The sequence below is a fragment of the Kogia breviceps genome, chromosome 1 (assembly GCF_026419965.1).
Source record: "Kogia breviceps isolate mKogBre1 chromosome 1, mKogBre1 haplotype 1, whole genome shotgun sequence".
In the NCBI taxonomy this organism is placed as follows: Eukaryota; Metazoa; Chordata; class Mammalia; order Artiodactyla; family Physeteridae; genus Kogia; species Kogia breviceps.
In genome coordinates, this window is record NC_081310.1 from 87,057,880 (window position 1) to 87,085,542 (window position 27,663).

The 27,663-nt window shown below is 53.6% G+C and overlaps 1 protein-coding gene across 11 annotated transcripts; it reads left to right on the plus strand.

The window, feature by feature from the left end:
- Positions 1-8,058: 8,058 nt before the first annotated feature.
- On the plus strand, positions 8,059-26,187 carry BCAN (brevican). Of its 11 annotated transcripts, none has more exons than XM_067038451.1 (16): positions 8,059-8,668; positions 9,423-9,457; positions 12,164-12,260; positions 12,788-12,879; positions 13,589-13,963; positions 14,267-14,441; positions 14,729-14,856; positions 15,346-15,639; positions 17,618-17,851; positions 18,416-19,063; positions 22,615-22,722; positions 23,392-23,550; positions 24,156-24,238; positions 24,595-24,739; positions 25,186-25,376; positions 25,701-26,187. In XM_067038451.1, the coding sequence occupies exons 4-16, from the start codon at positions 12,789-12,791 to the stop codon at positions 25,806-25,808; spliced, it is 2,739 nt and encodes a 912-aa protein (XP_066894552.1). In that variant the 5' UTR covers positions 8,059-8,668; positions 9,423-9,457; positions 12,164-12,260; position 12,788; the 3' UTR covers positions 25,809-26,187. The 11 variants fall into 11 exon arrangements, with proteins under 11 accessions (XP_066894552.1, XP_066894585.1, XP_066894608.1 ...); XM_067038474.1 differs by having other exon boundaries at positions 8,269-8,664; XM_067038484.1 differs by lacking the exon at positions 25,186-25,376 and having other exon boundaries at positions 25,701-26,010.
- Positions 26,188-27,663: the final 1,476 nt, after the last annotated feature.

Below are 27,663 nucleotides of genomic sequence, written 5' to 3' on the forward strand. Positions count from 1 at the left end.
TTATAAGAAGAGACTTCGGAGAGCTTCCTTTCTCTCTCTGCTCTCCACTATGTGAGAATACAATGAGAAGACAGTCATCTGAGAACCAGGAATTGGGCCTTCACCAGACACCAGATCTACTGGCCTCCAGTACTGTGAGAAATAAATGTGTTTTCTTTGTTGTTGTTTGGGGTAGGAGTTTATTAATTAATTAATTAATTTTTGCTGTGTTGGGTCTTCGTTTCTGTGCAAGAGTTTTCTCCAGTGGTGGCAAGCGGGGACCTCTCTTCATCACGGTGCACAGGTCTCTCACTATCGCGGCCTCTCTTGTTGTGGAGCACAGGCTCCAGATGCGCAGGCTCAGCAGTTGTGGCTCACGGGCCTAGTTGCTCCGCAGCATGTGGGATCTTCCCAGACCAAGGCTCGAACCCATGTCCCCTGCATTGGCAGGCAGATTCTCAACCACTGCGCCACCAGGGAAGCCAATAAATGTTGTTTAAGTCACCCTGACTATGGTAATTTGTTATAGCAGCCTAAACTAAGACAACGGGGTTCCCTAAAAGCAGATGTGAGTCAAGACTTTGAGTGCAAGGAGTTTATCTGGGAGGTCATGCTAAGGAGCACTGGTATAGAAGTGGAGAAGTGAGACAGGAAAGGGGAGGAAGCTAATGAAAGGTTGTGATAGAGCAGGTGGAGCAACTGGGGCTCAATCCTGCTGGGGAATTCTGGAAGGCAGCATAGAACCTGTTTCGGGAAATCCCACCCGAGGGGCAAAGAAACTAAAGTATTATTGGTCAACTTCCTGTCTGAAAGTTGAGGGCTGCATCTGGAAGCATTAACTCTCTACCATTCCTGGCTAACCCTGAGCACAGACATGCTCTCACAGCCAGAAAAAAAAAAGTCCCCAGGCAGAGTCACAGATGTTCTCCCAGAAGCCTTCCCCTTGCAGAGGTGAATGCAAAGGATAGGGGTCACAGCTATGCTAAACCCTTTGTACTGCTCATCCATTTGTGCCTCCATGATAAGATCACTTTGTCTCCTCACCGATTTTTCAAGGTCATGGCTGATCACAATTTCTAATTCATTAAAAAGAAAGTCTTGGGGGGCTTCCCTGGTGGCGCAGTGGTTGAGAATCCGCCTGCCGATGCAGGGGACACGGGTTCGTGCCCTGGTCCGGGAAGATCCCACATGCCACGGAGTGGCTGGGCCTGTGAGCCACGGCCCCTGAGCCTGCGCGTCTGGAGCCTGCGCTCCGCAAAGGGAGAGGCCACAACAGTGAGAGGCCCGAGTACCACAAAAAAAAAAAAAAAAAAAGAAAGTCTTGGGAATTCCCTGGCCATCCCGTGGTTAGGACTTTGCGCTTTCACTGCCTAGGGCCCGGGTTCAATTCCTGGTCAGGGAACTAAGATCCCACAAGCCCCATGGTGCAGCCAGAAAAAAGAAAAAAGCATCTTATAACAAGAAGGTTAGTGGAACAAACAGTTGCTGCAGTTGGTTCCAAGGCTGTAATCAATATTAAACATCTCCCTCCTCTACAATTCATTCTGTTGGTCTGTGAGTCTTTCACAATGGAAAAAAGCTGACCTTCATCCCTAAAGGCCTCAACCTTTCATTACCATGCCCTTAACAGGCCAACATTGCTGTAACTGCCTGTTCATGATTACCACTGGACATGGGACAATCAAGATCAAACATCTCATCTTGGCCAGTATAATTCTTTTCTTTGTTTACTGGTCAGTTGGCATGAGGTGCCCAAAATGACCCGGAAGTTGCTATAGCCTTAGGTTTAGTGATACCCTTACTGTGACACCTGGTAGATGCATCTCCCACTCCAGGAACTATGGCTTCTAATCCTGCAGAGCCTATATTTATAGGTACAGGAAGCACACATTCCCGAAGTGGGTCACTGGTAAGAGGGGTATTGTCGCTTCTTCCATATCCTGGTTCCTGTACCCATGATTTTTACCCATGGGATACAGCACCATGGAATGGCCATTGGTTTTATATATATATATATATATATATATATATATATATATATATATATATATATATACACACACACACACACACATATATATATACTGTGTTTTGAAGGCCAGTACCCCAATCCTAGAGGATGTTTTCCCCAAGCTGGTACTTAGATGTGGTGTAAAGAGGCCATACTAACATACTATCAGGTTGGCAGTTTCAAGGAGATATGGTGCATTGTAGGGCCAATGGATCCTGTGGTCATATGCCCACTGTCACATTTCCTTCACTATAAAGTTGATCTCCTTGGTTAGAGGTGATACTATATGGGATCTCATAAGGATAAACCATTTCCTTTATGTCCTTGGATATAGATATTGGTGATGGCCAAAGCACTTGGGCAGGAAAGGGAAATCCATATCCAGAATATGCATTAATCCCAGTAAGGAGTTACTGCTCCCCCCTCCAAACTGAAAGAGGTACATTGTAATCAACAGGCTTCCCAGTGGCTGGTTGATCTCTTTGAGGGAGGGTACCATGTTGAGACTTTAGCCTCTGTCTCTGCTGTTGGCAGGCCGAACATCCAGCATTGGCAGTAGCTAGATCAGCCTTGGTGAGAGGGAGCCCATGCTGGTGAGCCCTTATATAGTCTCCATATTCACTGCCACAACTACTCCATTCATGGGCACATTGTGTAAGCCCTGGCATCGCGGAGGACAAAGGCTGGCTGTTATCCACTGGAATCCTTCTGTTCCCCTAGCTGTTCAATGTCTCCTCTGCAGTGAATGCTCTTAAACAGTACTGCCATCAGACACAATGTCCACTCCTGTAAGTCCATCCATATAGCTCTTCCCTAGACTTCTTATCTCCAACCTTCTAGTTTTGCCCTTTCTGGCCTGACCAACCAACTAAGCCATTTGCCACTGCTCAAGAGTCCATGTATATACTTCCTTCAAGTCACCTCTCTCACTGCAAAGTAGATGACCTGTGTACTGCTTGAAACATCCTCCTGGGAGGATCTTCCCTCACCACTGTCTTTCAGGGCCACCCCTTTGGGGGCTGCAGTGTGGTAACAGCCCATGTTTGGCTCACATCAATATGTCGCAGTGATTCATCTATGGACCAGGTGTGGGCTTTGTCCTCCTCTGAATCCTAATCACAGACAAGCCCCATGAGGCTACAGGGTGAGCTGGGAGAGAGGCAAGGGTGCAGCAGAGATAGGTAATGTGGGAATCTGGGCTTCCTGCTCATGTAGTTTACTCATGCCTCTGTATGTATTCACACCCAGTCACAAATGTACCATTGTGGATTGCCACTGTGCTCGCCCACATTTGCTCATGACTCAGCAGGTCTGAAAATTTCCGTATCTTGATAGGAAAGGGAAACAGGGAAGGGAAGGAATCCAATAATTGATTAAGTAAATAATCCAAATAACTGGGCAGGTAATGGCTATAGGCAGCTGGAGCTCAAAGCTGCTGGGAGCTCTGAGAGGAACTTGCCTCAGAGTGTTCCCTCCTGAGAGGCGAGGGGCTGGGGTTTTAGTCTATCAACGCCCCTTCTGTCACTGATTGAGGGCCATTTCCACGGGCATTCTGACTTGCCATGCACTCAGGCCAAGTGTACCTCCACATCAGAAACTAATCCTCAGGAGGTCAGCAGCCTTTGGCTTATCAAGGGACAGGGACACCAACAGGATCTGCTATATACCCCGTTCATTTTCACAATTGTGAGTTGATGTCCTGTCAACGTCCAGAGGTGACCATTGATCTTATTTTTTAGTATCATGATGAAATCATGGACTTTTTATCCATCTGATATGTTTCAGTCTCTTCCAGTCATTATTCATCTTAATGCTGATGTTGTTTCATCTTTGGCTAGTGGGAGTCTTCTCAAGTTGGCTACTGGGTCCTTTTGGCATGAACCTGACCTAAGTCTCATAACTTCCTTATTCTCAAGTATGACAAGCTATCCTGCCCCAGACCTGGAATCTCTCCAAAGAGTTCCATTTAGTGAAAAGTACTATTTAGAGACCTCAATCTGGGTACAAGGGGTATTCACTGTTATTGGTTTGTCATTGCTTCTAAGCCTTTTCAGGAGACAGAAGATAAATATGCAAATCATGATTTCACGCTGCTACTTCCAGTGCAGATTTAAGATTAGCAGTTTTTGCTTAACTTTCCTTTTCTTACACTGAAAATCTTAGTTCCTAACACCGTTACTATAATTACTTATTTGCTTTATCACCATAAATAGCCCTTTTCACAATAATAATGCCAGCAGTAACATATCTCCATGGTTCTTTTTGTTCTTTTGTTCTATAGTCAAAATGCTGGGTTTTATAATCACTTGAAAGAAAATTCTTCTATGTGGCTTTGCCTCCAACTTTATATATAATTAGGTGCATGAGTTTCATTTTGTTTTAAAATTTTAGAGACGGCATCACTTTTCCTCTGTTTAAATTAATCTAAAATTAATTCCTTCCAGTTTAATTTTTTGTTTTAATTATATTATTCCAACATCAAAACCATAAAATAAAGTGTTATTACCATTTTACAGGTGAAGAAACTGAGACTCAGAGAGCACCTGCCCCAGCATCTCAGAAAAGTGAGCGGTCTTTCCCCATCAGGGGGCGGGAGAAGGGCTGCAGGGAATCTGCAGATGGGACAGACTTTTTCTGAAGAAGTAGATTTGGATGTGCTCAGGGTTGAGGCTTCCAGTTCCTTCAGCTGTTCTTTGTGGAACAGGCTGGTGGTCTCCTCTGAACACATGAGTTTGCAGCCTTCAAAGCGAGGGTCTGTCAGGTCAGGGGGGACAGTTGGCTCCTGCTCATGCAGCAGGGTCTCTCCCACAATGTTGGTCAGTCTGTAGGTCCCCCCACTGTCCCTCCACCACCCTACTCCCCTCCCACCCCCAGCGCATGGTCAGCTGCAGGAGCCCTCAGAGCTACACCCAGCCATTCCTGGGCCCTCCCTCCCCTGGGCTGGGGTCTCAAGCTTCCTGGCCCCTTTCAGAAGCTATCAAAGCCCCTATTCTCCAAACACAGCTGTGCCAGCCTTCAGCGCCATGTCCATCCCCCCTCTTCAGCCCCACTCTCATGTCCCCATGGCCTAGGATCCAGGTGCTTGTGTGATGTGCATGGCCTCAGAGAGCAATCAAGTTGCTTGGGCCCCCACCCCCAAGTCTGGGAAAGTGGAGACAGGTGCTCAAGAAGCTGGAAAGACAGGCTCTCCCAGTGGCCACTGTGATTGGGAGTCCAGTGGGGGGATGGGTTGGGATGCTAGAACTTGGAGGGTTGATTCTGCTTCCTGAACTTGGGTCATGACCTCAGCTTTGTCTTGCATGGAGGATATTGGTGGTGGCAGTGGGTAGGAGATTGTTCTCATCTGGAGAGACTGGAAAATTCTCCAGGGCCCAGGAGGCTGGGAGACAGCCAGCTGGGTTGCACATGGAAGGGCGAGGAGAGCTGGACCCACCTCCTTCCTTCTCTCTTCTCTCCACCTCCCCCATTTTCTCTCCCCTGAGAGAGACAGCTGTGGGCCCTGGGAAGAACCGGGCCTGGGAGTTGGGAGACCTGGGTTTTGGTCATGTCAGTTATATGCCATGTGACCCTAGACGGTCACTTCACCACTTGGGTCTCAGTTTCCTTGTCCAGAAGATACTTAAGGTTACCTGAGACATTCTCCTCCTGTTACTGGGGCAGGAAGTTCTACTTAAAATCTGACTTTTATTCTTCCTGCTTCCATTGATCCTGTTTGCTTTCAGCCAGTCCCTGAGGATCCCTTTCTGAATTCTAGAGGGGAAGGCCTTAGATCTCATCTCTTCTCAAAAAGAGCATAGAAATGGGGAGTGGGGGAGATTGTCACATGGCCATGGGTCAAGATGCAAGTAAAGAAAGTCCCTGATCAGAAATGGGCAGATCTAGTGCAGGTTAGACTTCAGTATGAATTTTCACAGCTGGAAATACTGCAAAGTCTTGGGGAGGTGCTCATTTCCTCCCCTGGGAAACCCTTGGGAAAGGACTCCTCTCTCAAATAATGAGAACTCTATCCCATTCACAGGGTAGTGGCCCACTGACCTCCTGGCCAAGAGATCTGGTGCAGATTAGGGTGTGTGTGTATGACTACTAAAGGAAAAGAATTAGATTTTGTTGCTGTACACCTGAAACTAACACAATATTGTAAATCAACTTTACTTCAATTTAAAAAAAGAGAAAATAAGAAATAATTAGATTTGGCTGAGCCTAAGCCATAGGCCACGTGCCTCCCTTACCCAGCCCAAGTGCAGTACGTGTTACCCAGTGCAGCAGATACTCTTCAGCCTGTTGTACAGAAGAAACCATTCCAGAGAAACAAAGACCTTCCCAAGGTTTTGCCACTGCAAATGGCAGAACAGGAATTTGACCTCAGTGCACATAACTCCAGAGTCCTGTTCTCATCAAGATCTTCACAGCAGCAGTTCACTGTTCTCTCACCAGGTCTGGTTTCCCACCAGGGGTCTGCCTCTTGGAACAGACTGTCTGGTACCAGCCCTTGCCCAGACACAGGTGCTGCTGGAGGACGTATTCCTCCAGGGCACCAAAATGTGTGGCTACATTTCTAGTCACACGGGTAGGTGGCAAAGAAAGTCACTTTCTCTGTCTTTTCTGGTCACAGCCAGGTTTCCCCGAGGCAAGAATTGTGGTTACATGTGAACCACCGCTGGGATTGAATTTCAGCCACTCAGTTGCATGGCTCTGCCTGGCTGGGCTCAAGCCCCATCGAGCCCATGTAGAGACAAGCCTAAGTGGGGGTTAGGCTGGATGCAGGTGCCGATGCTGAGACTGTCTCTCAGCTTGGGGATGCAAGGTCTGAGGAAAGCAAAGGGAGGTCCTAGGTATGCCCAGGAGTTGCCTATATCTGTCTCCAGAGGCATTCTCAGATCCCTCACTCCCACTAAGGAACGTGGAACAGCATTCCCAAGGCCTAAAATAGTGCCTGATCCATAGCAGACATTCAGTTAGTATTTGTTTAATGAAATGAATAAACTGAGGTCTCTTTCTCCTCAAACTCCCCAGACACCTTGTCCTGTCCCCTTCAGTCTTGCATCCCTGCTTGGGGCATGTCTCTTACTGAGGGACCTTACCACCCACGTCCCCCAGGTCTTCTTGTCCCGTCTCTCCAATAGATGGGTCTGTGCAGAGGGGCCAGAATTCTACCTTTAGGTCCTCAAGGATTTGGGGAGGAGGGTTTTTGTTTGGTGGTGGGGGGGTTGGTTTGGTTTTTTGTGTGTGTGTGTGAGCTTCTCGAGTCCTTCAGAACCAAGTTCACAGCACTGTGAGTGGAAGCCCAGGCAGTGGAAGCCTAGGCAGTGGTGAGAGAGGCAGTTGGGGCATCCACTAGAGGGCAGTCCAGAATTTCCATACAAGACAGACTTGGGTGAGTCTAGATGGATGGACATGGACCTGCCTTGAGGCTGCATTTGCATTGCAGGCACCCCACTTTACTTGGGATATTTTGGAGGTGCTGTTGGAGATTGTGTAGATCAAAGCTCCTGACAAGCTATCCTTGATGCTATCACTGATATCCAGGGGAGAGAATCCAGGCGTCTGGCTGACCTGCCCACAGTCTGTGCCATGGCCTTTGCCTGGAATCCCAGAAGGGAGGAGGGAGAGGGAAAGAGAGCCTGGGAAAGAAGAGGCAAGCAGAGGCCCTGGAGCTGTGGAGGGGGGTGTCATTGGTATTCTGGGCTCTGAGGAGTCCCCAGCGGCTGGGCAGCACTCAAGGCCCACCCCCTGGCACCAGGCTGTGCATTCATCAGCGACAGCTCTGGCCAGTGGGCCCTCTGGGCTCCCAGCAACGCCTGCATTTTGCACATTGGTTTGCATGACCAGTAATGACCGTTCACAGTGCCACATTCCCCCCTCCATGTCTATAGAGAGTTCCTTGCTTTGCTTAACCCATGAATCTGCTGCCTAACCTCCATCCCTCCAGCTGCAAAGTCAGCTCCTCCTCTGTGCAGGGAGTGGGAGCACCACAGAAGACAAAACCCAATCAGAGCTTCCTCCAGGGAGGTGGCTAAGGTCATTTGCACCTGATCCTGCCTCCAAAAAAGAGACTCCCTCCCCCATTTATACGTGCGTGTGATGTCTCTCCAGGAGCAAAGCCTCCCTCCCATTCTCCCTTCATCCTTTTCCCTACTGTCTGAGTCCCTCCTCCTCTCCCCTTGACCAACGGGAAGTCCTTCCGACTGTCTAACTTCCATCCCTCCGGCTGCAACATCATCCTCTAGCTCGGCGAGAGCTCCCTGCCCGCCCCTTCTGCCCTCCCTCCCTCCCTCCCTCCCGACTCCAAGTCTTCGGCTTCTCATCCCCAGGACGCTGTCCTACTTCTCTCGTCCTTGCTCTCGCGGCTGCCGCCGCCGGGAACCGACGCAGAAAAGGCAGCGGGTCCCGTGATCTTCCCGAGCCCCCCGCGTTCCCAGCCCGAGGGCGGGGGCAGCCTCGAGGAAGGGCGGGGCGGGGGCGGGGGGAAAGAAAGGGGGTTTTGTGCGGCGCCCGGCCGCCCGGCGCCCTCTTTCGAGCGTCCTGCGGGCCCAGCCTCTGCTCGCGCCCGCGCAGTCCCCGCCGCAGTCTCGGCTGCAGCTGCGGGACCGAGCCGTGGACGCGGAGGAGACCCCCGGAGGAGGCAGCAAACTTCGCGGTGCCGCACCCCCACCCCGGTCCCCCGCCTCCCGCCGGTAGGTGAGTGCGACCGCATCCCAGCCGCCCAGACCTGGGAGGGAGAGAGAAGGGAGCGACCCCCGGCTGCCCTGTGGTCCGCGCCCCCGACCCCTCAGGCCTTGCCTCGCGTGGCTCCGGCGCACCCAACCCGCCGACCCCTGACACCTCGGCGAGGTCCGCTGTCGGCCAGCCCGGAGCGCCTACAGCGCCTGCTGCCGTCCTGCCATCTCCAGGTCTGCCTCCCAGCTCTGCCGCTGGCACCCCCATTGCTGTTTGCAGCCTGACCCGCAGCCCCCTTGAGCCCGCGGGCTAATGGGAACGCCTCTCCTTGCGTCTTCCCTAATGCGGGCTCCAGTCCCAGCACCACTGCCCGAGATTTCCGACCTTGTCCTGGGCAGGGCGGCGGCGGTTCGAGTCAGCCCCCGACTCTGTACCCACAGTGCAGGCAGCACCGTGGGAGGAGCCGCGGCCGGCCACCCTAGGGGTACCTTCCCGGAGTCCGCAGGACGGCAAACAGGAGCCGCTGTTGTGGGTGGTCCCGGCGCCCGCCGACTGGAGCTGGAATCCCAACTCTGCCACTTATTTTCTGTGTGACCTTGGGCAAGTTAGTTCACCTCCCTGAACCTCGGATTCCTCATCGATGTAATGCCTAATCAGTATTTTTCTCAAAGTTGAGGTTATACATCGGAAGCATTTAGTAAGAGGCCTGGCTCAAGGTAGATGGTCAGGAACTGTCAGCTGGAATTCCAGTTACCACTCCTGCTTTCCTTCCTAGCACTGCTGTTGGGCCGGGAACCTCCCTCCTCCCAGGTACTTCCATATCCCCTTCCTATCAGAATAGCTCTGCCCACTTAGTTCTAACAGGACCAAGAGTTGCCATCAGTTTTGTTAGCACCATTCATATCTGCATTACTTCTATTCCAGATAATACCAGTGAGATCAAGGGACAATGAACTAACCCATAGACCCACTCCCCGTATTACCAGTGCCTGTGTTGTCATGGCTAACTTTGCTGTTGATAACAGCATCATCTACATTTCAGATTTTATAGTAGGAGGAGTTACAATAGCTCAGCTGGCGATGTTGCTAATCATATTGTTAGTTGTGCTTCCAATAAATAGGACTATTTATATAGTTACCACAATTACTCCTGCAGGCCCTGCTAAGGCCTCACTGATATTGTGTAGGTTCCTGTTGCCCCTCACACAGCCACTAAGGGGATAGCTGAAAGCTTCCCTCCTGCTGTGACTGAAGCTCTGGCCTCTTGTGCATCCCTGCTCACCCTGCTGAGTGCTGGAGCTCAGTTCCCATGGGGCAGACCTTGAACTGCCAGCTGGTGGGCATTGGATATGTGTGCATAAGTGCACGCACATGCATGCGTGTGTGCACACACACACACACACACACACAGAGCTTGGTCTTGATTCTCTGTGCACTGGGTTTTTGAAGGCTGTGAGGGGATAGACATCCATGGTCAGATAGGAATGATAATGTAACAAGAGGGAAGTTTCCTGAACAGCTGGGGAAACTCAAGACAAGGCGAGAAATCCAGAGGCTGTAGCAGAGGGATGGTATGGCATCAGGGAAAGGGACAGGAAGACTGCTGAGCTCTTGAGGATAGAAATGAAGTGGTGTGTCCTGCTCTGGAGGATGAGAAGATGGAGTGGAGGTGGGTGGGTGTGTGCTGTGGAGACCAAGGCTTGGATCCTTGAGTCTGAGTCTGGTACCAGAGGAGGGGATGCCCAAGTTTTCTCAGGACTCTTAGCTATACCAGGAAGGGGCTGAGGCCCAAGCTTGGTGTGATTGGTGTGGGGTTGGGAAGTGTGCAGAACTCTCTGACTGTGAGAACCACACAATCAGTCCCACTCTCTTGGCCCCTCTGGTCAGTGACTCCAAATCTTGGAGGTGAGGGTGGGATAGCCTCTATGATTCAGGGCATCCAGGTCCTCATCAGACTCAGACTTTCTCCCTTCATTCCCCCACTTACATAACAGAGCTGAAAGGCAGGGTCTAGAGTGTTGGTCCCAGAGTGGCTCCAACTATATGGGTTTCTGGGCCGCCCATCAGAGAGCTGTGAGTAGCTCCAGCTCCAGCCCAGGGCGAGGGGAGGAAAGGTGCCAGAAAGGGGTCTGGCTTAGGACCTGGCACAGCTCAAATGCATGGCAAACAGTCTCCCAAGCACCCGGCAGGCACTGGCTGTTCATGCCAAATGGTCCCCACTCCAACCCCAGAAAGCAGTCTTCTCAAGTGCCCCCACGCCCAGAGTTGGTCTCACACTCTCTGATTGGGCCCCATCAAGAACCTCTTCCCTCTCAAAGGTCGAAGAGAGGCCCTGGGCGTCTGGCTTCTGCCATTCCTCCCCCACCTCTGACCTTGAGGGAATGATGCCCAGTCACAATGGGGGAAATGGATGTTACCGTGGTGGGGAGGCATCCTTAGGAGGATCTGAGAGAAGAAGGAAATTTCCCATCAGCTCAGGCTCAGAAAAGGGAGGACATGTACGAAGGCAGAGCCTGAGTGGTCAGGGAAGATGGAAGTGGAGCAATGGGCCTGAAGTGGGAATGAGTAGACAGTAGGAATAAGCCTGATGTCTAGGAAGCCTTGCCTGCAGTCTAACCTTCATCTCTCTTGCTGTACCATTGGCCTATTCCATGGCAGCCTTGGCTCTCCATGCTCTTTTGAGTCTAAGCCAACCATTAAAGATGACGTTGGCCCTGCAGTCTTCCTTCCTAGGGGCACACTGGCCTGGTGCCTGACTTGGTTTCACTGGGGACTCAGGTTCAATCCCTCTCTGGGCCCATTTCTCAATGTCCCACCCCCATCCTTCCATTATGAGAGTGTAAGAGCTTTGAGATCTTCAGAAGAATAGTTCAAGCTCTCAGAGCTTCTGATAGCCAAGGGCAGGAGGGAAATGGTCCCTTTCATTTATTCTCACACACACCCCTTAGCCCACCCCCCAGCCTGGGGCTGGGGTGGGGGAAGGGAGAGGCTGGATGGAGGCCAGACTGGCAGAGACAGGGGCTTTGTCCCAGCTGGTTTCTGAGCCAGGAGATCCTGTGGGAAAGCCCGTGCCAGGCAGAAAGGAAAGGCTGGGAGGAAGGAGGGAGAAGGCAGCCAAGGATGAGGGGGTGGAGGATGCTGGGGGGTAAAGAGAAGAGTTTCCTTATAAGTAATGGTGCAGTGGGGGGAGGTCAATGAGGGGTTGGGCTGGAGAGATGTTGTTCATTGCCTGGGTTTAGTCTAGAAAGCCTTCCCAGAGGAGGCTAGGTGGGTATGGTACTCAGGGAGGAAGGGACAGGAAGGAAAGGTTGGAGGGGTACTATGGGAGGAGGAAGGTTCAAAGAAGTCTGGTACTGGGAGGGGCAGAGGAGATTCAAGCATAATAGCACCCACAATTCATGCTATATGCTGTAAGCATTTATTGAGCTTTTACTGTGTGCAGGGTGTTATACATTGTACAGGTTTTTTTGTTTGTTTTGTTTGTTTGTTTTTTGTTTTTGTTTTGTTTTGTTTTAGGATAAAAAGCAATCTCAAAGCCCATAGCCTCATGACAACCTGTGAGGTGGTAGTAATGGTGCTCCTTTACAAGTAAGAAAACAAAGGCTTAAAGAGGGTAAGGAACTTGCCTTAAGTCACGCAGTGAGTTGATGAGGACCCAGGTCTCGGTTATGAATAAGAATCCCTTGGTGGGGGGACTTCCCTGGTGGCACAGTGGTTAAGAATCCTCCTGCCAGTGCAGGGGACACGGGTTCGAGCCCTGGGCCAGGGAGATCCCACATGCTGCGGAGCAACTAAGCCTGTGTGCCACAACTACTGAGCCTGTGCTCTAGACCCCGTGCTCCACAACAAGAGAAGCCACCGCAATGAGAAGCCCGTGCACCTCAACCAAGAGTAGCCCCCGCTCACCACAACTAGAGAAAGCCCACACGCAGCAACGAAGACCCAATGCAGCCAAACATAAATAAATAAATAAGAATTCCTTGCGGGGAGACAGAAACAGTGTTAATTAATAGTGAGGTAGTGGCAATGGGCTTCTGGAGTCAGGATATGTGTGATCCATGTGGACGTAGTAGGGAGTCAGAAGTCCATCCTGAGGTCTAACCCCATCTTTCCTCCTCCATTCCCTCCCACATCCTGCAGCATGGCCCTACCATCTCTGCCCCTGCTGGCAACCCTGGCTCTGGCCTGGGTCCCTGTGGCCTTAGCTGATGCTCTGGAAGGAGACAGCTCAGGTAAGCAACCCCACTCATGGTCACTGTCTGTCTCCTGCATCTCCCCTGTGGTAGGAAGGAGACTTTTGTTCAGCCCTAACCAACCTCTGTCAGCCTTGAGGGACCCAGGGAGGAGAGAGGATTGGGAGCACGGTGGGGAAGGATCAGGGCAGGGACACTTAAAAATAAGGGATGATTTGTGGGCCGCTGGTAGGGTGGCGGAATCTTGGGAGTAGGGCTGGGGAGGGGCACTAAGTGCATGGCTGCCAGTCTCCAGGGTGGAGGATGGGAGACCCTTGGGGCACGATAAATGGGGCTGGGAGGCAGAACAGAGGTGGAATTGGGAGAAATCGTGAAAGTGACTGAAGGGAACAGAATGGGAAATTTTGAGGACAAGGCTGCAGGACCCAGTGGGTGAGGTTAGAAGACCCTGGGGTGGGGGCCAGGAATCCTGGGGTGGTACTGGGAGACTCTGGGGGTGAATTTGACTGGGAGACTTTGTGGACCGGTCTGTAGACCGTGAGGGGTGGGCCTGGGGGACCTAGAGGTGGGTTTGCAGGTCTCAGCGGGCCCTAGCCCAGGTTCCTGGGGGCGGGGTTACGAAAACCCCGGGCAAGGCCCGGGAATCCTAGGGCGGGGCGTCGGGATCCAAGGGCGGGGCTCGGAAACCCTGGGGCGGGTCGTGGCAGATCCACAGCACGAAGTTCCAGCCGGCCCCGCCCGCCCACAGAGGACCGGGCTTTCCGCGTGCGCATAGCGGGTGACGCGCCGCTGCAGGGCGTGCTGGGCGGCGCCCTCACCATCCCGTGCCACGTTCACTACCTGCGGCCGTCGCCAAGCCGCCGGGCCGCGCAGGGCTCCCCCCGGGTCAAGTGGACCTTCCTGTCCGGCGGCCGGGAGGCCGAGGTGCTAGTGGCGCGGGGGCTACGCGTCAAGGTGAGCGAGGCCTACCGGTTCCGCGTGGCACTGCCTGCCTACCCGGCGTCACTCACCGATGTCTCCCTGGTGCTGAGCGAGCTGCGGCCCAACGACTCAGGCATCTACCGCTGCGAGGTCCAGCATGGCATCGACGACAGCAGCGACGCTGTGGAGGTCAAGGTCAAAGGTGAGAGGGCAGAGATGGAGAGAGGTTCCCGGAGAGAGGGAGGGGAGCCCACAGTCTGAAGCGGAAGCAAACACCTACAAGGCACAGACTGAGTTGGAAAAGGAGTGGGTAGCTACAGGCCTCTGTTACCTCCTTTCTCTCTTCAGGTGGAGGAAATTCTACCCACAGTCTAACTGAAGCCCCTCATGCTGTAGAGTGGGCGCAATTTGGACTTTACCCTTTGTATACAGGGGATTGACAAGGAGGGGAAGGGGAAGTCACTGTTCTGGGTGATCCTGCCTCAGGATCCTCTCTGCCCCTCAGGGGTCGTCTTTCTCTACCGGGAGGGCTCTGCCCGCTATGCTTTCTCCTTCGCTGGGGCCCAGGAGGCCTGTGCCCGCATCGGAGCCCGAATCGCCACTCCGGAGCAGCTCTATGCCGCCTATCTTGGGGGCTATGAACAGTGTGATGCTGGCTGGTTGTCCGACCAGACCGTGAGGTGGGCTGGGGCTGGGGCCCAGGAGCTTCTAGCTGTTTCTGAGGTGGGCTCTGTGGCCTCTGGTTCTGCCAGGGGCTGCCCGTTGCTGCCTCAGGCTGGCCATATAGGGCTCCCTGCCTCTGGCAGATGAAGCTGGTCTTTGGAGGGTGGGTTAGGACCCCACTCTGATGGGGAGTGTGCATTTCTGCAGAGCTAGGAGGACAGTGGGCTGCACTGAAAAGCAATGTGATTCAGGAGGGTAACCATGGGATGGCTCCCTGGTGAAGGCATTTGTACCCCTTCCCCAGGTATCCCATCCAGACTCCACGAGAGGCCTGTTATGGAGACATGGATGGCTTCCCTGGGGTCCGGAACTATGGAGTGGTGGACCCGGATGACCTCTATGATGTCTACTGTTATGCTGAAGAACTAAATGGTGATTGGGGGTAGGGAGTTCCCAGGGGAAGAGCCCCCTCTCCAGTGCTGCCCATAGGTCATCCTGGACCTCTGCTGGACCTTATCATCCTTTATCATCCTGTATTTAAGTGGGCAGCCAGCGGTAAGGAAACAGTCAGTGTCCTTCCCTCCAAACGCTGTCATAGAGACAAGTTCATGGCCAAAGCCTCAGACAGGTGGTAGGAGACTGAATTTGACTCTGCTATTACCTGCCGTGCATCTCTCTGCGTTTTAGTATCTCTGAGCCTCAGTTTCCTTCTTGGCAGAATTAGAAAGTTGGGCCAGTTTCTTTCGAGCAATATTATGCATCCTAAGGTTCTATCAAGACTTCGATCCTATGAAGTAGTGTGATGGACTGCATGTCGCAGATGAGGAGACTGAGGCCCAGAGAAGTTTGCCCAGAGTCTCTGTGGGAACCCAGGGTGGAAGGAGCTCCCTTCCTGGTAACCCAGCCTCTTCTTCTCCCCAGGAGAGCTGTTCCTGGGTGCCCCTCCAGACAAGCTGACATTGGAGGAGGCACGGGCATACTGCCAGGAGCGGGGTGCTAAGATTGCAACCACAGGCCAGCTGTATGCAGCCTGGGATGGTGGCCTGGACCGCTGCAGCCCAGGCTGGCTGGCTGATGGCAGTGTGCGCTACCCCATCATCACACCCAGCCAGCGCTGTGGTGGGGGCCTCCCTGGTGTCAAGACTCTCTTCCTCTTCCCCAACCAGACCGGCTTCCCCAACAAGCACAGCCGCTTCAATGTCTACTGCTTCCGAGGTGAGCCCACCTCCCTGCAGAGGCTGAGACCAACCTCAGGGAGACAGAGTCGAGGCCTACGCTCTTAGCCCAGCCCCGACCAGTTTCTCTTGGGTCTTTGCCATTTGCCTCAAAGAGCTTTGGGTGGTGCTCAGCTTGTCACTTAGGGTTCTAATTCTGGTTGTGCCCTCTGACTTGGTCTTTGTGGCCTCAGGGAGGGCTCACCTCGCTGCATCTCCTCACCTGCCTCCACACCAGTAGTCCTGCCTTGTCTCTTCCTGTTGCAAAGCTGCCTCTCCCTTATTGGGCTGCCAAATATGTCTCCATCTCTGGTCAGCTCATGAGCAGACCAGAGATGACTGACATTCTCTGAATCCAATGAATGATCTGCTCCAGTTAACTAACTATGCTTCAGAGGGGTTTCCAGAACCTTCAGCTTGAAGGTATCAGATTTTTATCACCAAATATTGAGGGACAGACATAATTCCCCCCACAGGGAGTAGGTCCTTAAAGACAGCTGGGTGTAGAGATGGCTTCCTGCCCACATCTTATATTGGGAGCTGGAGGGGAGGCAGTGCCTGTGACCCCCAGAGGCACAGGGCCCAGGCCAAGGATGACTGACAGTTAGGGAGTCATTGCCATGGAGTATTGGAGTCCCTGCCCCAACTGTGAGCCTGCAGTACCGGTACAAGGGCTGGAGGCAGAAATGGAAAGAGAAGACACAGCCTTCTAGGAGCCCTTAGTCTGAAGGAGGAAGACACAGTTTCTGCCACGGGAGCCCCCAGTCTGACCAAAGACGAAATGCTTCACTCCCAGCACAGGGAAAGGCTGAGAGAAAAGCATTACTTCCCCTGGGACAGAGCTCCAGATGGCTTTGGCCTGAGGCTGGGAGGGATGGGGAAGGGAAGTCCACAGGAAGACAGGTCCATCTGGAAAGACTTACTTGAACACAGATAATGGCGATGATGATGATGATAATTATAATAATAGTAGCTAACACTTCTAGCACTGATTATAATTATGTCCCAAGCACTGTTCTGGAAAGAAATTGAAGGAGGAACTGAATCAGGAGAAGAGGGGAAGGAAGAGCATGACTATGGTTGGAAGCAGGTGGAGGGCAGAGGCGGGGTGGGGCACAGGTTTGCTTGTCTGGTATGAGCAAGGCTCACTGAAGCAGGTGACGAAGGCAGGATGTGCTGTCCTGTCTTGTCTGGCTGAACACAGATGGCCCTCAGGGCTTTTCTTAGCCCAATTCCACCTTTGCTTCACTGGTTTTCTGCTCTTGGTTCCCTTCCCCTGGGACAAGGTAATTCATTCTAAAACTCTGGTTATTTGAAAAGAGCAGATCCTGGAAGAATGGGGTGGCCGCTTGCCCCTTTGCCGCAACACCGAGATCATCAAGTGGTGATGGTTGAATGTCCTTCCTGTACTCTACCCTTCAGCTCTCCTATGGTGATGGCAGCCTGTCTGCTTCCATTTCTAGAGTCTTAGGATGACTGGGCTCCCTCACACCTTACCCTAAACCCAGGCTCCCAAGGTGCTGAGGCCATTCTGTCCATCCTTTTGCCTCCATCTCCTTACTCAAGGGATGACCTCTCTCCTGAGCCTTGCTTTACCATTCTATCTAAAGTAGTACTTCCCATCTCCTAACTAAACTTAATTGTTCTTTATGTGGTAACATTATATGTTTATTTGTTTGTCTGTATCTAGAATATAAATTCCCTTGAGGGCAGGAAGCTTGCTGTTTTGCTCTGCACTGTATCCTCAGTGCCCAGAAGAATGCTTGGCGTGACACATAGCAGGCACTTGAGTAATGCTTGAGGAATGAGTGGTGAAGCCCCGGGGTGCTCCCTGGGCCCCATGGGTGCTCCATAGGGAAGATGAGAGAGAATTAAGAGAATTCCATGGTCTCTGAGTCTAACCCAGAACCCTCACATGCAGGCCTGCGAGGTCAGAGGCACCTCCTTAACCTCCCATTGGCACTTTCGTCCTGCCACAGACTCGGCCCAGCCCTCTGCCATCCCTGAGGCCTCCAACCCAGCCTCTGACCTGGCCTCTGATGCACTGGAAGCCATTGTCACAGTGACAGAGACCCTGGAGGAACTGCAGCTGCCTCAGGAAGCTGTGGAGAGCGAGTCCCGGGGAGCCATCTACTCCATTCCCATTATGGAGGATAGAGCAGGTGGAAGCTCCACTCCAGAAGACCCAGCAGAGGCCCCTAGGACCCTCCTAGGTAACTCAAATCTCTTATCCTGGGAATGTCCGCCCCTGGGAGAAGTTGGGGCAGAAGGGGCAAACCCAGGCTGAGGCCGGGGTTGTCGCTGCCATGATTCTGCCCTGTCCTCTCTCAGCAGCACAGTTGTGCAAGGCACCTCTCCTGTTCCTCTCCCAACCTTTTTGCCTTTCCAGCAAATCCCACTCCCAGATAGCTGGGTCTGGAGATGCTTGGACTAAGGAGCTGCCCTCTTGAAAGGAGGGATCTCCTTTCTTTGGTCTCTCCTCCCCCTCACCTACCCAAAATAAACAGAATTTTAACAGACTGGGAGAGGGAGATGCAACCACCAGGTTTTCCTGGGCCAATGACAGCTCATAGAGCCTTCTCAAGTGTTGCCTCACTATTGCAGCTCCAGTTGAAATTCTTCTGGTGTGGAGCAAAGGCAATTCCTCCCCAGGGCAGGCTCTTCTCTCTCCCCGAGGGCTCACCCTCCCCAGCCCCACCTTTCTCCCCTTCCCCTTCCTTCTTCCTGTCCTCTGATGGGTGCTGTCCCTGGTGCTGAATCATCTGTGCTTTGCCTAGAATTTGAAACCCAATCCATTGTACCTCCCCTGGGGTCCTCAGAAGAGGAAGGCAAGGTGTTGGAGGAAGAAAAGAAATACGAGAATGAAGAAGAAAAAGAAGAGGAAGAAGAAGAGGACGAGGTGGAGGACGAGGCCCTGTGGGCCTGGCCCAGTGAGCTCAGCAGCCTGGACCCAGAGGCCCCTCTCCCCACTGAGCTGGCTCCAGAGGAGTCACTCTCCCAGGCATCCCCACCAGTGAGGGCAGTCCTGCAGCCTGATGCATCACCACCTCCCTATGGAGAGCCAGAGGCTCCCAGGCCTCCAACGGGCCTTGGACCACCCACTGAGACCCTGTCCACTCCCAGGGAGGGGAACCTGGCATCCCCATCACCTTCCACTCCGGTTGGGGCAAGAGAGATAGGGGAGGAGACTGGGAGTCCTGAGCTGTCTGGGGTCCCTCGAGGAGAGAGTGAGGAGACAGGGAGCTCCGAGGATGCCCCTTCCTTGCTTCCAGCCACACGGGTCCCTGAGGGTACCAGGGATCTGGAGACCCCTTCTGAAGAGAATTCTGGAAGAACTGTCCCAGCAGGGACTTCAGTGCATGCCCAACCGGTGCTGCCCACTGACAGTGCCAGCCATGGTGGAGTGGCCGTGGCCCCCTCATCAGGTAACTTTGCCCAAGGCTCAACTTCCCTCTTTATCCTCCTCCTCTTTCTCCCCCTGCAGCTCTGGATCACCTGACCTATAGTCCTGTAACCCACCTTTGCCCCAGACTCTCTTGTCCTTTGCCTTCATTCTCCTACCCACCTCTACCTGTGGGCTTCCAATCTTGGATACCCCACCTTGTGACTTCCATTCCAGCTCTCTGAGTCCTCACCCTGTAACCCCCAACTCCATGACTCCCACTCTATGACCCTATCCCTGTTTCTGAAATCCACACTGTGACCCCCAGCCCTACCACCAAACGCCTAGAACTTTTTCCTACCCTCGGCTCTCTACCTGTGACTCACATCTCACTGGCCCCACAGAGGACCCTCATGCCTTGTTCAGTGGGTGCCCTCATTGCCTTTTGCGTTCTTCAAGGCCCAGGCCCATCATCCACTGCTTCCTCCCTCTCCTGTGTGTCACCTCCCTTCAGCTGCCTCCCACTGGTATCAGGGAAACCTGGGATCCCGTGCCCACCCCTCAACCTTTGGGGTCCAGGAGAGCCCTATCCCCACAGAGCCTTAAGCAGCTACTTCTGTGAAGTACTTTTTTTGACTGTTTCATGGAAACAAGCCTTGGAAATAAATCTCTATTAAACCGCTTTATAACCAAAACTCTGGCACCCTCTGTCTCCATCCCCAGCTGTTTGCCCCTTTCATTCCATGGAGTTGTGTCCTGGGTAGCTCTTTTTTTTTTTTTTTTTTTTTTTCTGGGTAGCTCTTTGATGGTTCTTTTGGTGCCATCTCTCTCTCTATGTCTCTCTGTCTCTCTCTTTCTCCCCCTAGGTCTTTGTGTGTCTTTGTGCTTCTTCCTTTTCCATCTTCAGCCTGCACCCTTTCCTGTCCTAGAAGTCTAACAGCTCCTGCTGTTCCCTTGTCCTCTCCTCAGGCCTGTCTCCACCTTCCTGACTGCTGAGATCCCAAATCTGACTGTACACTTTACCCCAGAGAAGTCTTTGTCTGTCAGTCTGCGGGAGTGCTGGGAGTTGCAGTCCGTCACTCCTGATGGAGAGAAACCTCTGCAAGCCAGAGTGTGTGTGCGTGTGTGTGTGTGTGTGTGTGTGTGTGTGTGTGTGTACACACGTGTCCCTTTGTATTCATTTCTGATCCATCTTGATGGCTCCCATCTAGAGCCATACACACAGAGGACTGACAGAGAAAGCCCCTCTTAGCATGGAGGCCATTCCCTGGCGTCCAGGTACCCCAAGGCCCTGTTCCCCTCCCCACATATCAGCAGGGGAATGGTATCTTGCTTTCATCCTGCTGCCCATGGCCTCCCCCTCCTCCACTAACTCCTGCACTAATGACCACCCTCACCCACTATTTCACCCTTCCTGAACCCAAAGGATCTCAAAGTTCCTATTGCTGGAGAAGCAACAAATCAGGAGGGGAGGATGGAGAGTGTGGAGGGAGGGGGAATGGGGAGTTCGGTTCTGGGGTCTGAGAGAAAGAAGCCCTATCTATTCAGTGAAGGTTGAGCTTCCAAGGGGAGATCTCTGGAGAAGGCTGGGACCCTCCCAGTCCCAGGACCATTCTCCTAGATGGCCCAGGGTGGGCTAGGGGGCTCTGCATCACACCTAAGCTCACTCATTTCAACTACTGGCTCCCTGCCCAGCTGGCCTTGGAGTTCAGTGCTGTGGGGTAAGGAGGGGCTTTGGTGGGAGAGGAGAACCATTGGAAGTATCTGTGGTGTCTTAGTTAGCCCACCTGGGGGATGAGTGAGAGGTCCTCCAGCCTGCTATTGCAGCAGTAAGGAAGGAAGAACTTTCTGATTGTGTATAGTAGTTGATCCAAAAGGGGGGAGGTGGAAGACCAGAAAGTCTCAAGAGGAATTCCTTCACCGCCAACACCCGCCCCCAACCATCCTGGTTCAGGTTCTGCCACCCACAGCCAGGGGGATGGACCTATGGCCTGGGTAAGGCCCCAGGGACCAGGTTTGAGAGTCTTTGGCCTCCAGGGTTAGGGGGTTGGACAGAGAGGAGCAGAGAGGATCATGGGAGGAGCAGGAAAGTGTGAGGAAAGGAAGGGGGTTCAGGACTCCTACCCTCTGTAGGACCTGGTCCTTAAAGGGTTAAATAAAACACTTCCCCTCCTTGCTTTGCCCTAGGAGGTAGCAGTACCAGTACCTTTTGAAAGAAACTATTGGCAGAAGGGGTGATGACAGGGAGAGTGGTGTTGGAACAGCTGATTCGTTTTACCCAAAACAGCTAGGTCATCCCAACAAAATCTTTTGAATCACCTCCAGCTTCTCCTCCCCCCACCTCTGCTCTGATCCCCACCAGGCAGTGGGATCTTGGGCCAGAGTAAAGCACTGTGGGCATGGGCCTTGGCTGCTAGGAGTGGATGGCTTGGTCTGAGGGGTCCTGCCCAGGGCTGGGCCGAGAACCCTGACCTGCTCTGTCAGTTTGTGGGACCATCATCTCCGGGTCATCCGGATCAGAAAGGAGTAGAATCTGATAGCCCCTTCAGCACCTAGGCCCAGTCTAAGGGCAGCCACCCAAGATCGTGAGAGAGTCCAGAAGAGAAGGCAGATGGCCTAGCCAGACAGAGCTGGATCTAGATAACAGATTGCAGGCCTTCAGAGTAGTGTGTTAGTCCAAGAAGACTGCCTGGAGGAGAGGGGGCCAGAAGGAAGGAACAAAATGGACTGAAGGGGTTTCTAGGCTGGGGAACCTGCAGGAGGCCCCAAGTGGAGGGGGAAAGGGGAGCCTGGTAGTGGGGGGAGAATCCTGGGAGATAAGAAGGGGAGGCAAAGAGGTTGGATGATGTAGAGACAGTGTGTGGAGCCAGTGCTACAGGATAGTGGGAGCTGCTGCAGCTCCATTCCTGGGATGGGTTACGGGGGGCGAGGGAGTAGGGCATAGAGTGAGGGAAGTACATTGGATCTTCACTAAGAGCTTCTGGGCCTGGCTCTACCCAGTGGACAGCAGGAGGAATGGTTAGCTCCCTCTTAGACCACCCCAGTATCATGTCCCAGAAGCAGTAAATGGCAGGCCACACTTCACTGTTGCTATGGTGACTCTCCTCTCCTTCAGTTCCACCCAGCCCACCTAGACTACACAGAACTGTGCTAGGACCTGGCACAATGACAAGGGGTGGGGGACTAAACTCTAGGCCTAGAGAGGTAAAGTGACTGGCTCAATGTACCCAGCAGATCCAGGAGCTAGGTAAGAGTCCAGGACGCATGACTGACAGCCCAGTATCTTTCCCCTTAGTGGGGTTGAACCCTGAAGGCCTTCCTGGACACTCCTCTCGGCCCCTGTTAGACGTGGCCCACACTGGTGGGCATGATAATGACCAGCACTAGGCTGAGCCAGTGCTGAAATGGGGGGCAGTGAGGAGGGGAAAAACCCAGAACTCAGGTCTGGGCTGTGACCAGGGGCAGGCTCCAGGGAGAACATTTAGGGTGCTGTGAAAGCCCCCAGGACAAGGGGGTCAGGGCTGGGACCCCTGAACCCTGTGCTGCAGAGCTGTGCTCCCCTGGCCCCCCACCTCACACCTCTCTCCCTCTCAGGTTACTGTGTCCCCAGCCCCTGCCACAATGGTGGGACATGCTTGGAGGAGGAGGAGGGGGTCCGCTGCCTATGTTTGCCTGGCTATGGGGGGGACCTGTGCGATGTTGGTGAGTGTGCTGAGGGGCTGCGGTGGGGGGAGAGCTGAAGCCTAGACCCTGCCACAACGCGCTAGTTCCAGGGGGGTGGGACGGGACACTGGTTTTGGCCTTGCCATTAGTGAATTTCCATTTGTTGTTGTTGTTGGATGCACCCCGCAGCTTTCGGGATCTTAGTTCCCTGACCAGGGATTGAACCTGGGCCTCCTGCAGTGGAAGCGCGGGAAAACAATCCCCATTTCAGACAAGTCACATAACTCCTCTGAGCCCTCCCCTCAATTTCCTCATCTGTTAAGTGGAATAAAAAATGACTCTCTCAGGGAGTCTATGCTCCTGGAATTTGGCAGGCAGGCAGTACTTTTCGGTTTCCGTTCTCCTGGGAAGAGAGGAGGGTTCAGCTCTTCTTTAGGATGGAGGATTGCAGAGACCCAGGCCGGGACTCCAGCCTCACCCTCGTCTCTGTCGCTCAAGAGAAGGAAGGCATCAAGGCCCCCCTCCAACCAGGGCCCCTCCAGCTCCTAGCCGCTCCTTCTCTACTCTCTCTTTGGCACCGCCCTCCTACACTTAGTCCCGCCCCCTCGGTCTGAGGTGGTGGGAGGAGCCCAGTCCCTGTCTGGGGACCCAGCCCCTTAAGAGTTTCTGGGTCCTCCCGCCTAAGCTGCCTGCTCTTCTGTGTCCTAGGCCTCCGCTTCTGCAGCCCCGGCTGGGACGCCTTCCAGGGCGCCTGCTACAAGCACTTTTCTACACGAAGGAGCTGGGAGGAGGCGGAGAACAAGTGCCGGATGTACGGCGCACACCTGGCCAGCATCAGCACGCCGGAGGAACAGGACTTCATCAACAGTGGGCTGGGGACAGGGCGGGAGGCGACCCTTGTCACCTGTTCTCTCACACACTCACTCATCAATCAATCAATCAGTTAATAAGTGTGTTAATTAACTCCCTTATACATTAATTCAAGTACTCATTACTTGGTTTACGTCATTCATTAATTCATTCACTTTTCCTTCCTCTCTCCCTCCTTCCCACTCCACACGTGGGTAGTGGGGCTTCAGGAAGGGGAGGGCTGAGATTCGCGAAGGAAATACACCTGCATCAGCCTGGCGGTTGCTTGGGGGCTTATCTTTAGTCGCTCTCCACCTCCCTGGCTCTCCTGCCTGCGTCTACTCTCCCCGACTCTGACCTTGCTGAAAGTTTTTACTTTTTCCAGAGTTTCCCTTTTCTAGCCCTGGTGATATTTTTCTTCTTCCCTCACCCCCCACGCCCCATCCATCCCACCCTTGTGCAGATGTTGGAGGGATAAGGATACAGGGAAGCGCGGATTTGGGGTTGCGGGAAGGACTTCCCCCCGCGAGCACCCACAGACAGCCCGATGACAGGGAATGGCCGCCATCTGCTGGCAGCGAAGCTCACTGCACACCTTCGTCTCCCCTGCGGTTCTTCCCCAGATCGATACCGGGAGTACCAGTGGATCGGGCTCAATGACAGGACCATCGAAGGCGATTTCCTGTGGTCAGATGGCGTCTCCCTGGTGAGAGGTTCCGGCCGCCCCTCACGCTGTCTAGGTCGCTTCTTCGAAGCATTTCTGCCCTCTACCCCCAATAACCCCCATCCCTCCCTCTCCTTTAATTGGCCCCTTCCCTTTCCCTCTTCCTGGCCCTCCTCCATTCCTTGTGTCCCCTTCTCTTCTCTTCTGGTTCCCATTATCCTTCCCCCCAAAGCCCCTGACATCTTCTTTCTCCTTCTGGGTCCCCTACTCCCCATCCCTCTAGCCTTCCCTCTCCTGGTGCCCCTCCCCCACCTCCTTCTCCTCCAGGTCCATTCCTCCCAGTGCTTCTGGGGCTGGAGCTCCTCACCACCTCCTCCATCCTCCCCCCACCCTCCCAGCTCTATGAGAACTGGAATCCTGGGCAGCCAGACAGCTACTTCCTGTCCGGAGAGAACTGCGTGGTTATGGTGTGGCACGATCAGGGACAATGGAGTGATGTGCCCTGCAACTACCACCTGTCCTACACCTGCAAGATGGGGCTGGGTGAGGGCAGGCAAGGGGGAGGAGGGGTGGGGGCTAGAGAATCCTGGAACTGATGTGTGTGCAGAAGGAGGGTGCAAAGTTACACAGAGAAATCAGAAATGTGTCCCAGGCCGTGGGCATGGGCGGGATAACAAATTAGATGGGTCCATTTGGAACCCCTACTCTTTATTATTTATTTACTTGGTTGCACCGGGTCTTAGTTGCGGCCGGTGGGCTCCTTAGTTGTGGCATGCATGTGGGATCTAGTTCCCTGACCAGGGATCAAACCTGGGCCCCCTGCATTGAGAGCTCGGAGTCCCAACCACTGCACCACCAGGGAAGTCCCTGGAACCCCTACTCTTTTTGTGTGTCAGGTTATGGCCTACTCCTCTCCTCCTTCATCCCAATTCTGAGAACTGTTACCCCCAGAGCCCGGCTCCCAGTTCCTGACTGTGTCCCCCCTGCAGTGTCCTGTGGCCCCCCACCAGAGCTGCCCCTGGCTCGAGTATTTGGCCGTCCACGGCTGCGCTATGAAGTAGACACGGTGCTTCGTTACCGGTGCCGAGAGGGGCTGGCCCAGCGCAACCTACCACTGATCCGCTGCCAGGAGAATGGTCGCTGGGAGCCCCCCCAGATCTCCTGTGTGCCCCGCAGGCCTGTGAGTGCCAGAAGGAGGCAGGTGGGGGGCACTAGCCAACACAACCCTGGGCTCCAGTCCTAGCTCTGTCCATCACTGGCTGTGTAATCTTGGAGTTATCACTACCCCTCTCTGGGGCAAAGAGGAGGTGGGCTGAATGCTCCGGGGTGCCCTTCAGTGCTGCTGTCTGAGAATATGAATCCACACTCTGGGCTCTTAAGGGCTGAGACAGGGAAAGTGTTTTGATGAGGTCAGAGGTCAAGGAGCAAGAACACCAGAGGGCAGGCTCCGAGAAGAGAGAGGAGGAGCCTAAGAGTGGAGGGTAAGCGTGTGTGTCTTTCCTAGGCTCGAGCTCTGCGCCCAATAAAAGCCCCAGAAGGACGTCAGAGGAGGCACCTGGGGAGCTGGAAGGCACAGTTGACCCCCCCTCCCAATCCCACTCCAGGTCCCTAAGGGTCAAGGCCCCCAGCACTGCCCTCTGCCCCCAACCCTCCCTCGAACCCATGTTTTTCCCATCACAGGGAGTGACAACGAGAGGCGTGGAGCTGAAGTCCAGGTGATAGTGCCTGGAGGGGCTTCTGTGAAATACCTGGGTAGCTCCAGCCCTGCCTTAGGCTCTCTCACCCCTATCCTGGGCATCAGGTTTTTCCCTCAGGGCCTCGAGTAGGTCCCTAAGTGCCTCAACTGCCCTCTCCTTGCCAGCCATCCTGTCCTCTCCATTCCCCTGGGGGGCACTGTGTCCACTCATTCTCGGTTTTCCAAGAGAATGGGTTCGCAGGATGGAGTACCTGTAAAACCAGCAGGAAATAAAGCTGCATTTGAGCCCAAACAAGTTTGATGCCTCTGTGTGTGAGAGAGAGAAAAGTGGAGTTGGGCCAGGCCTCACAGGATAAATAGACCTTCTGTGTTTATTAGCTTCTGAAGGTCAGAGAAGTCCTCAAGATGTCAGTGCCTGATATAAGAGTGCCTGGCACAGAATAGCTGCCCAGTAAGTATTTATGGAATGAATAAGCCCACGGGGGTTGGGGAACAGCATAAGGATATTTGGAAGAAGCTGGAGTGCCCAGAGTGTACATTCAAGCAGACCTGGAGAAGTTCAGTCTGGGGAGGAAGAGGGGCTGAGGGCCCAGAGAGGAAGGCAGAGAGGTGGGTGCTTTGGTGTCCCCATTCCGAGGTTCCAGAGGGGGATTCTCCCAGGGGGTGTGAGGATGAAGGGAACACAGAGGGTTAGGCTTCAAGAAGGCTTACTTTCATCAGAAGAAGCAGAGATGCAGGAACAAGGAAACAAGGACAGCGGAGAGACCCGCAGCCCGGCTGCGGGCAGGGACCTGCGGAACGACCTGTGAGGCCCATAGGCTGTGGTCAGCAGAGGGCGCTGCGGCTGCAGGCACGTCAGTCTGAGAGTGCCGTGTGCGCGTGCGTGAGTGGAACCGAACTGGAGGAGTCCCAGGATACCGCCAGGGAGCGCTGGGGTATGTCTTTCTGAGGAGCCCAGGAAAGGGAAGCGGGTTGCGGGCTGTGGGGCGGGAGGAAGGTAGGACTTCCGGCCAGGCTGAGCTGGCCCTGGGGTCTATGAGTCAGCGGAGATTGAGATGATGAGGTCACTCTGAATACTGGAGAGAGAATGATCAGCTGCGCGCGCGTGCGCGCGCGCGCGCGCGTGTGTGTGTGTGTGTGTGTGTGTGTGTGTGTGTGTGTGTGTGTGTACCTCATCGCAGTCCACTGAGTTGTGCCTTCTTGTGCCTCCTGGTAAAGTGTTTTGTCAGCATGCTGTCTTCTTTTTTTTTTTTTTTTTTTTTTTTTTTTTTGTGGTATGCGGGCCTCTCACTGTTGTGGCCTCTCCCGTTGCGGAGCACAGGCTCCGGACGTGCAGGCCCAATGGCCATGGCTCACGGGCCCAGCCACTCCGCGGCATGTGGGATCTTCCCGGACCGGGGCACGAACCCGTGTCCCCTGCATCGGCAGGCGGATTCTCAACCACTGCGCCACCAGGGAAGCCCTGTCTGTCTTCTTGATGGGGGTGAATCTTACTGCTGCAGATCCTCACGCTTAACCGCACTGGTTCACACATATGCACACATGTGTGCACACTGTCATGTGTACACACTTCTGCTTGTGCCCACGGTTACACCACATTCATGCACATGGGCAGTTCTTACTCCTTTTTGTAGAAGTCAGTAAAACCTGATAAAACTAAGGGATAGGGAGACAGATCCAGAGGAGCAAAAAGCTTAGAGAGGACAATATGAAGAGACTCAGACAAGTGAGACAGGACAGAGAAAGACTGGTGATTGCTGGGGGGAGCTGG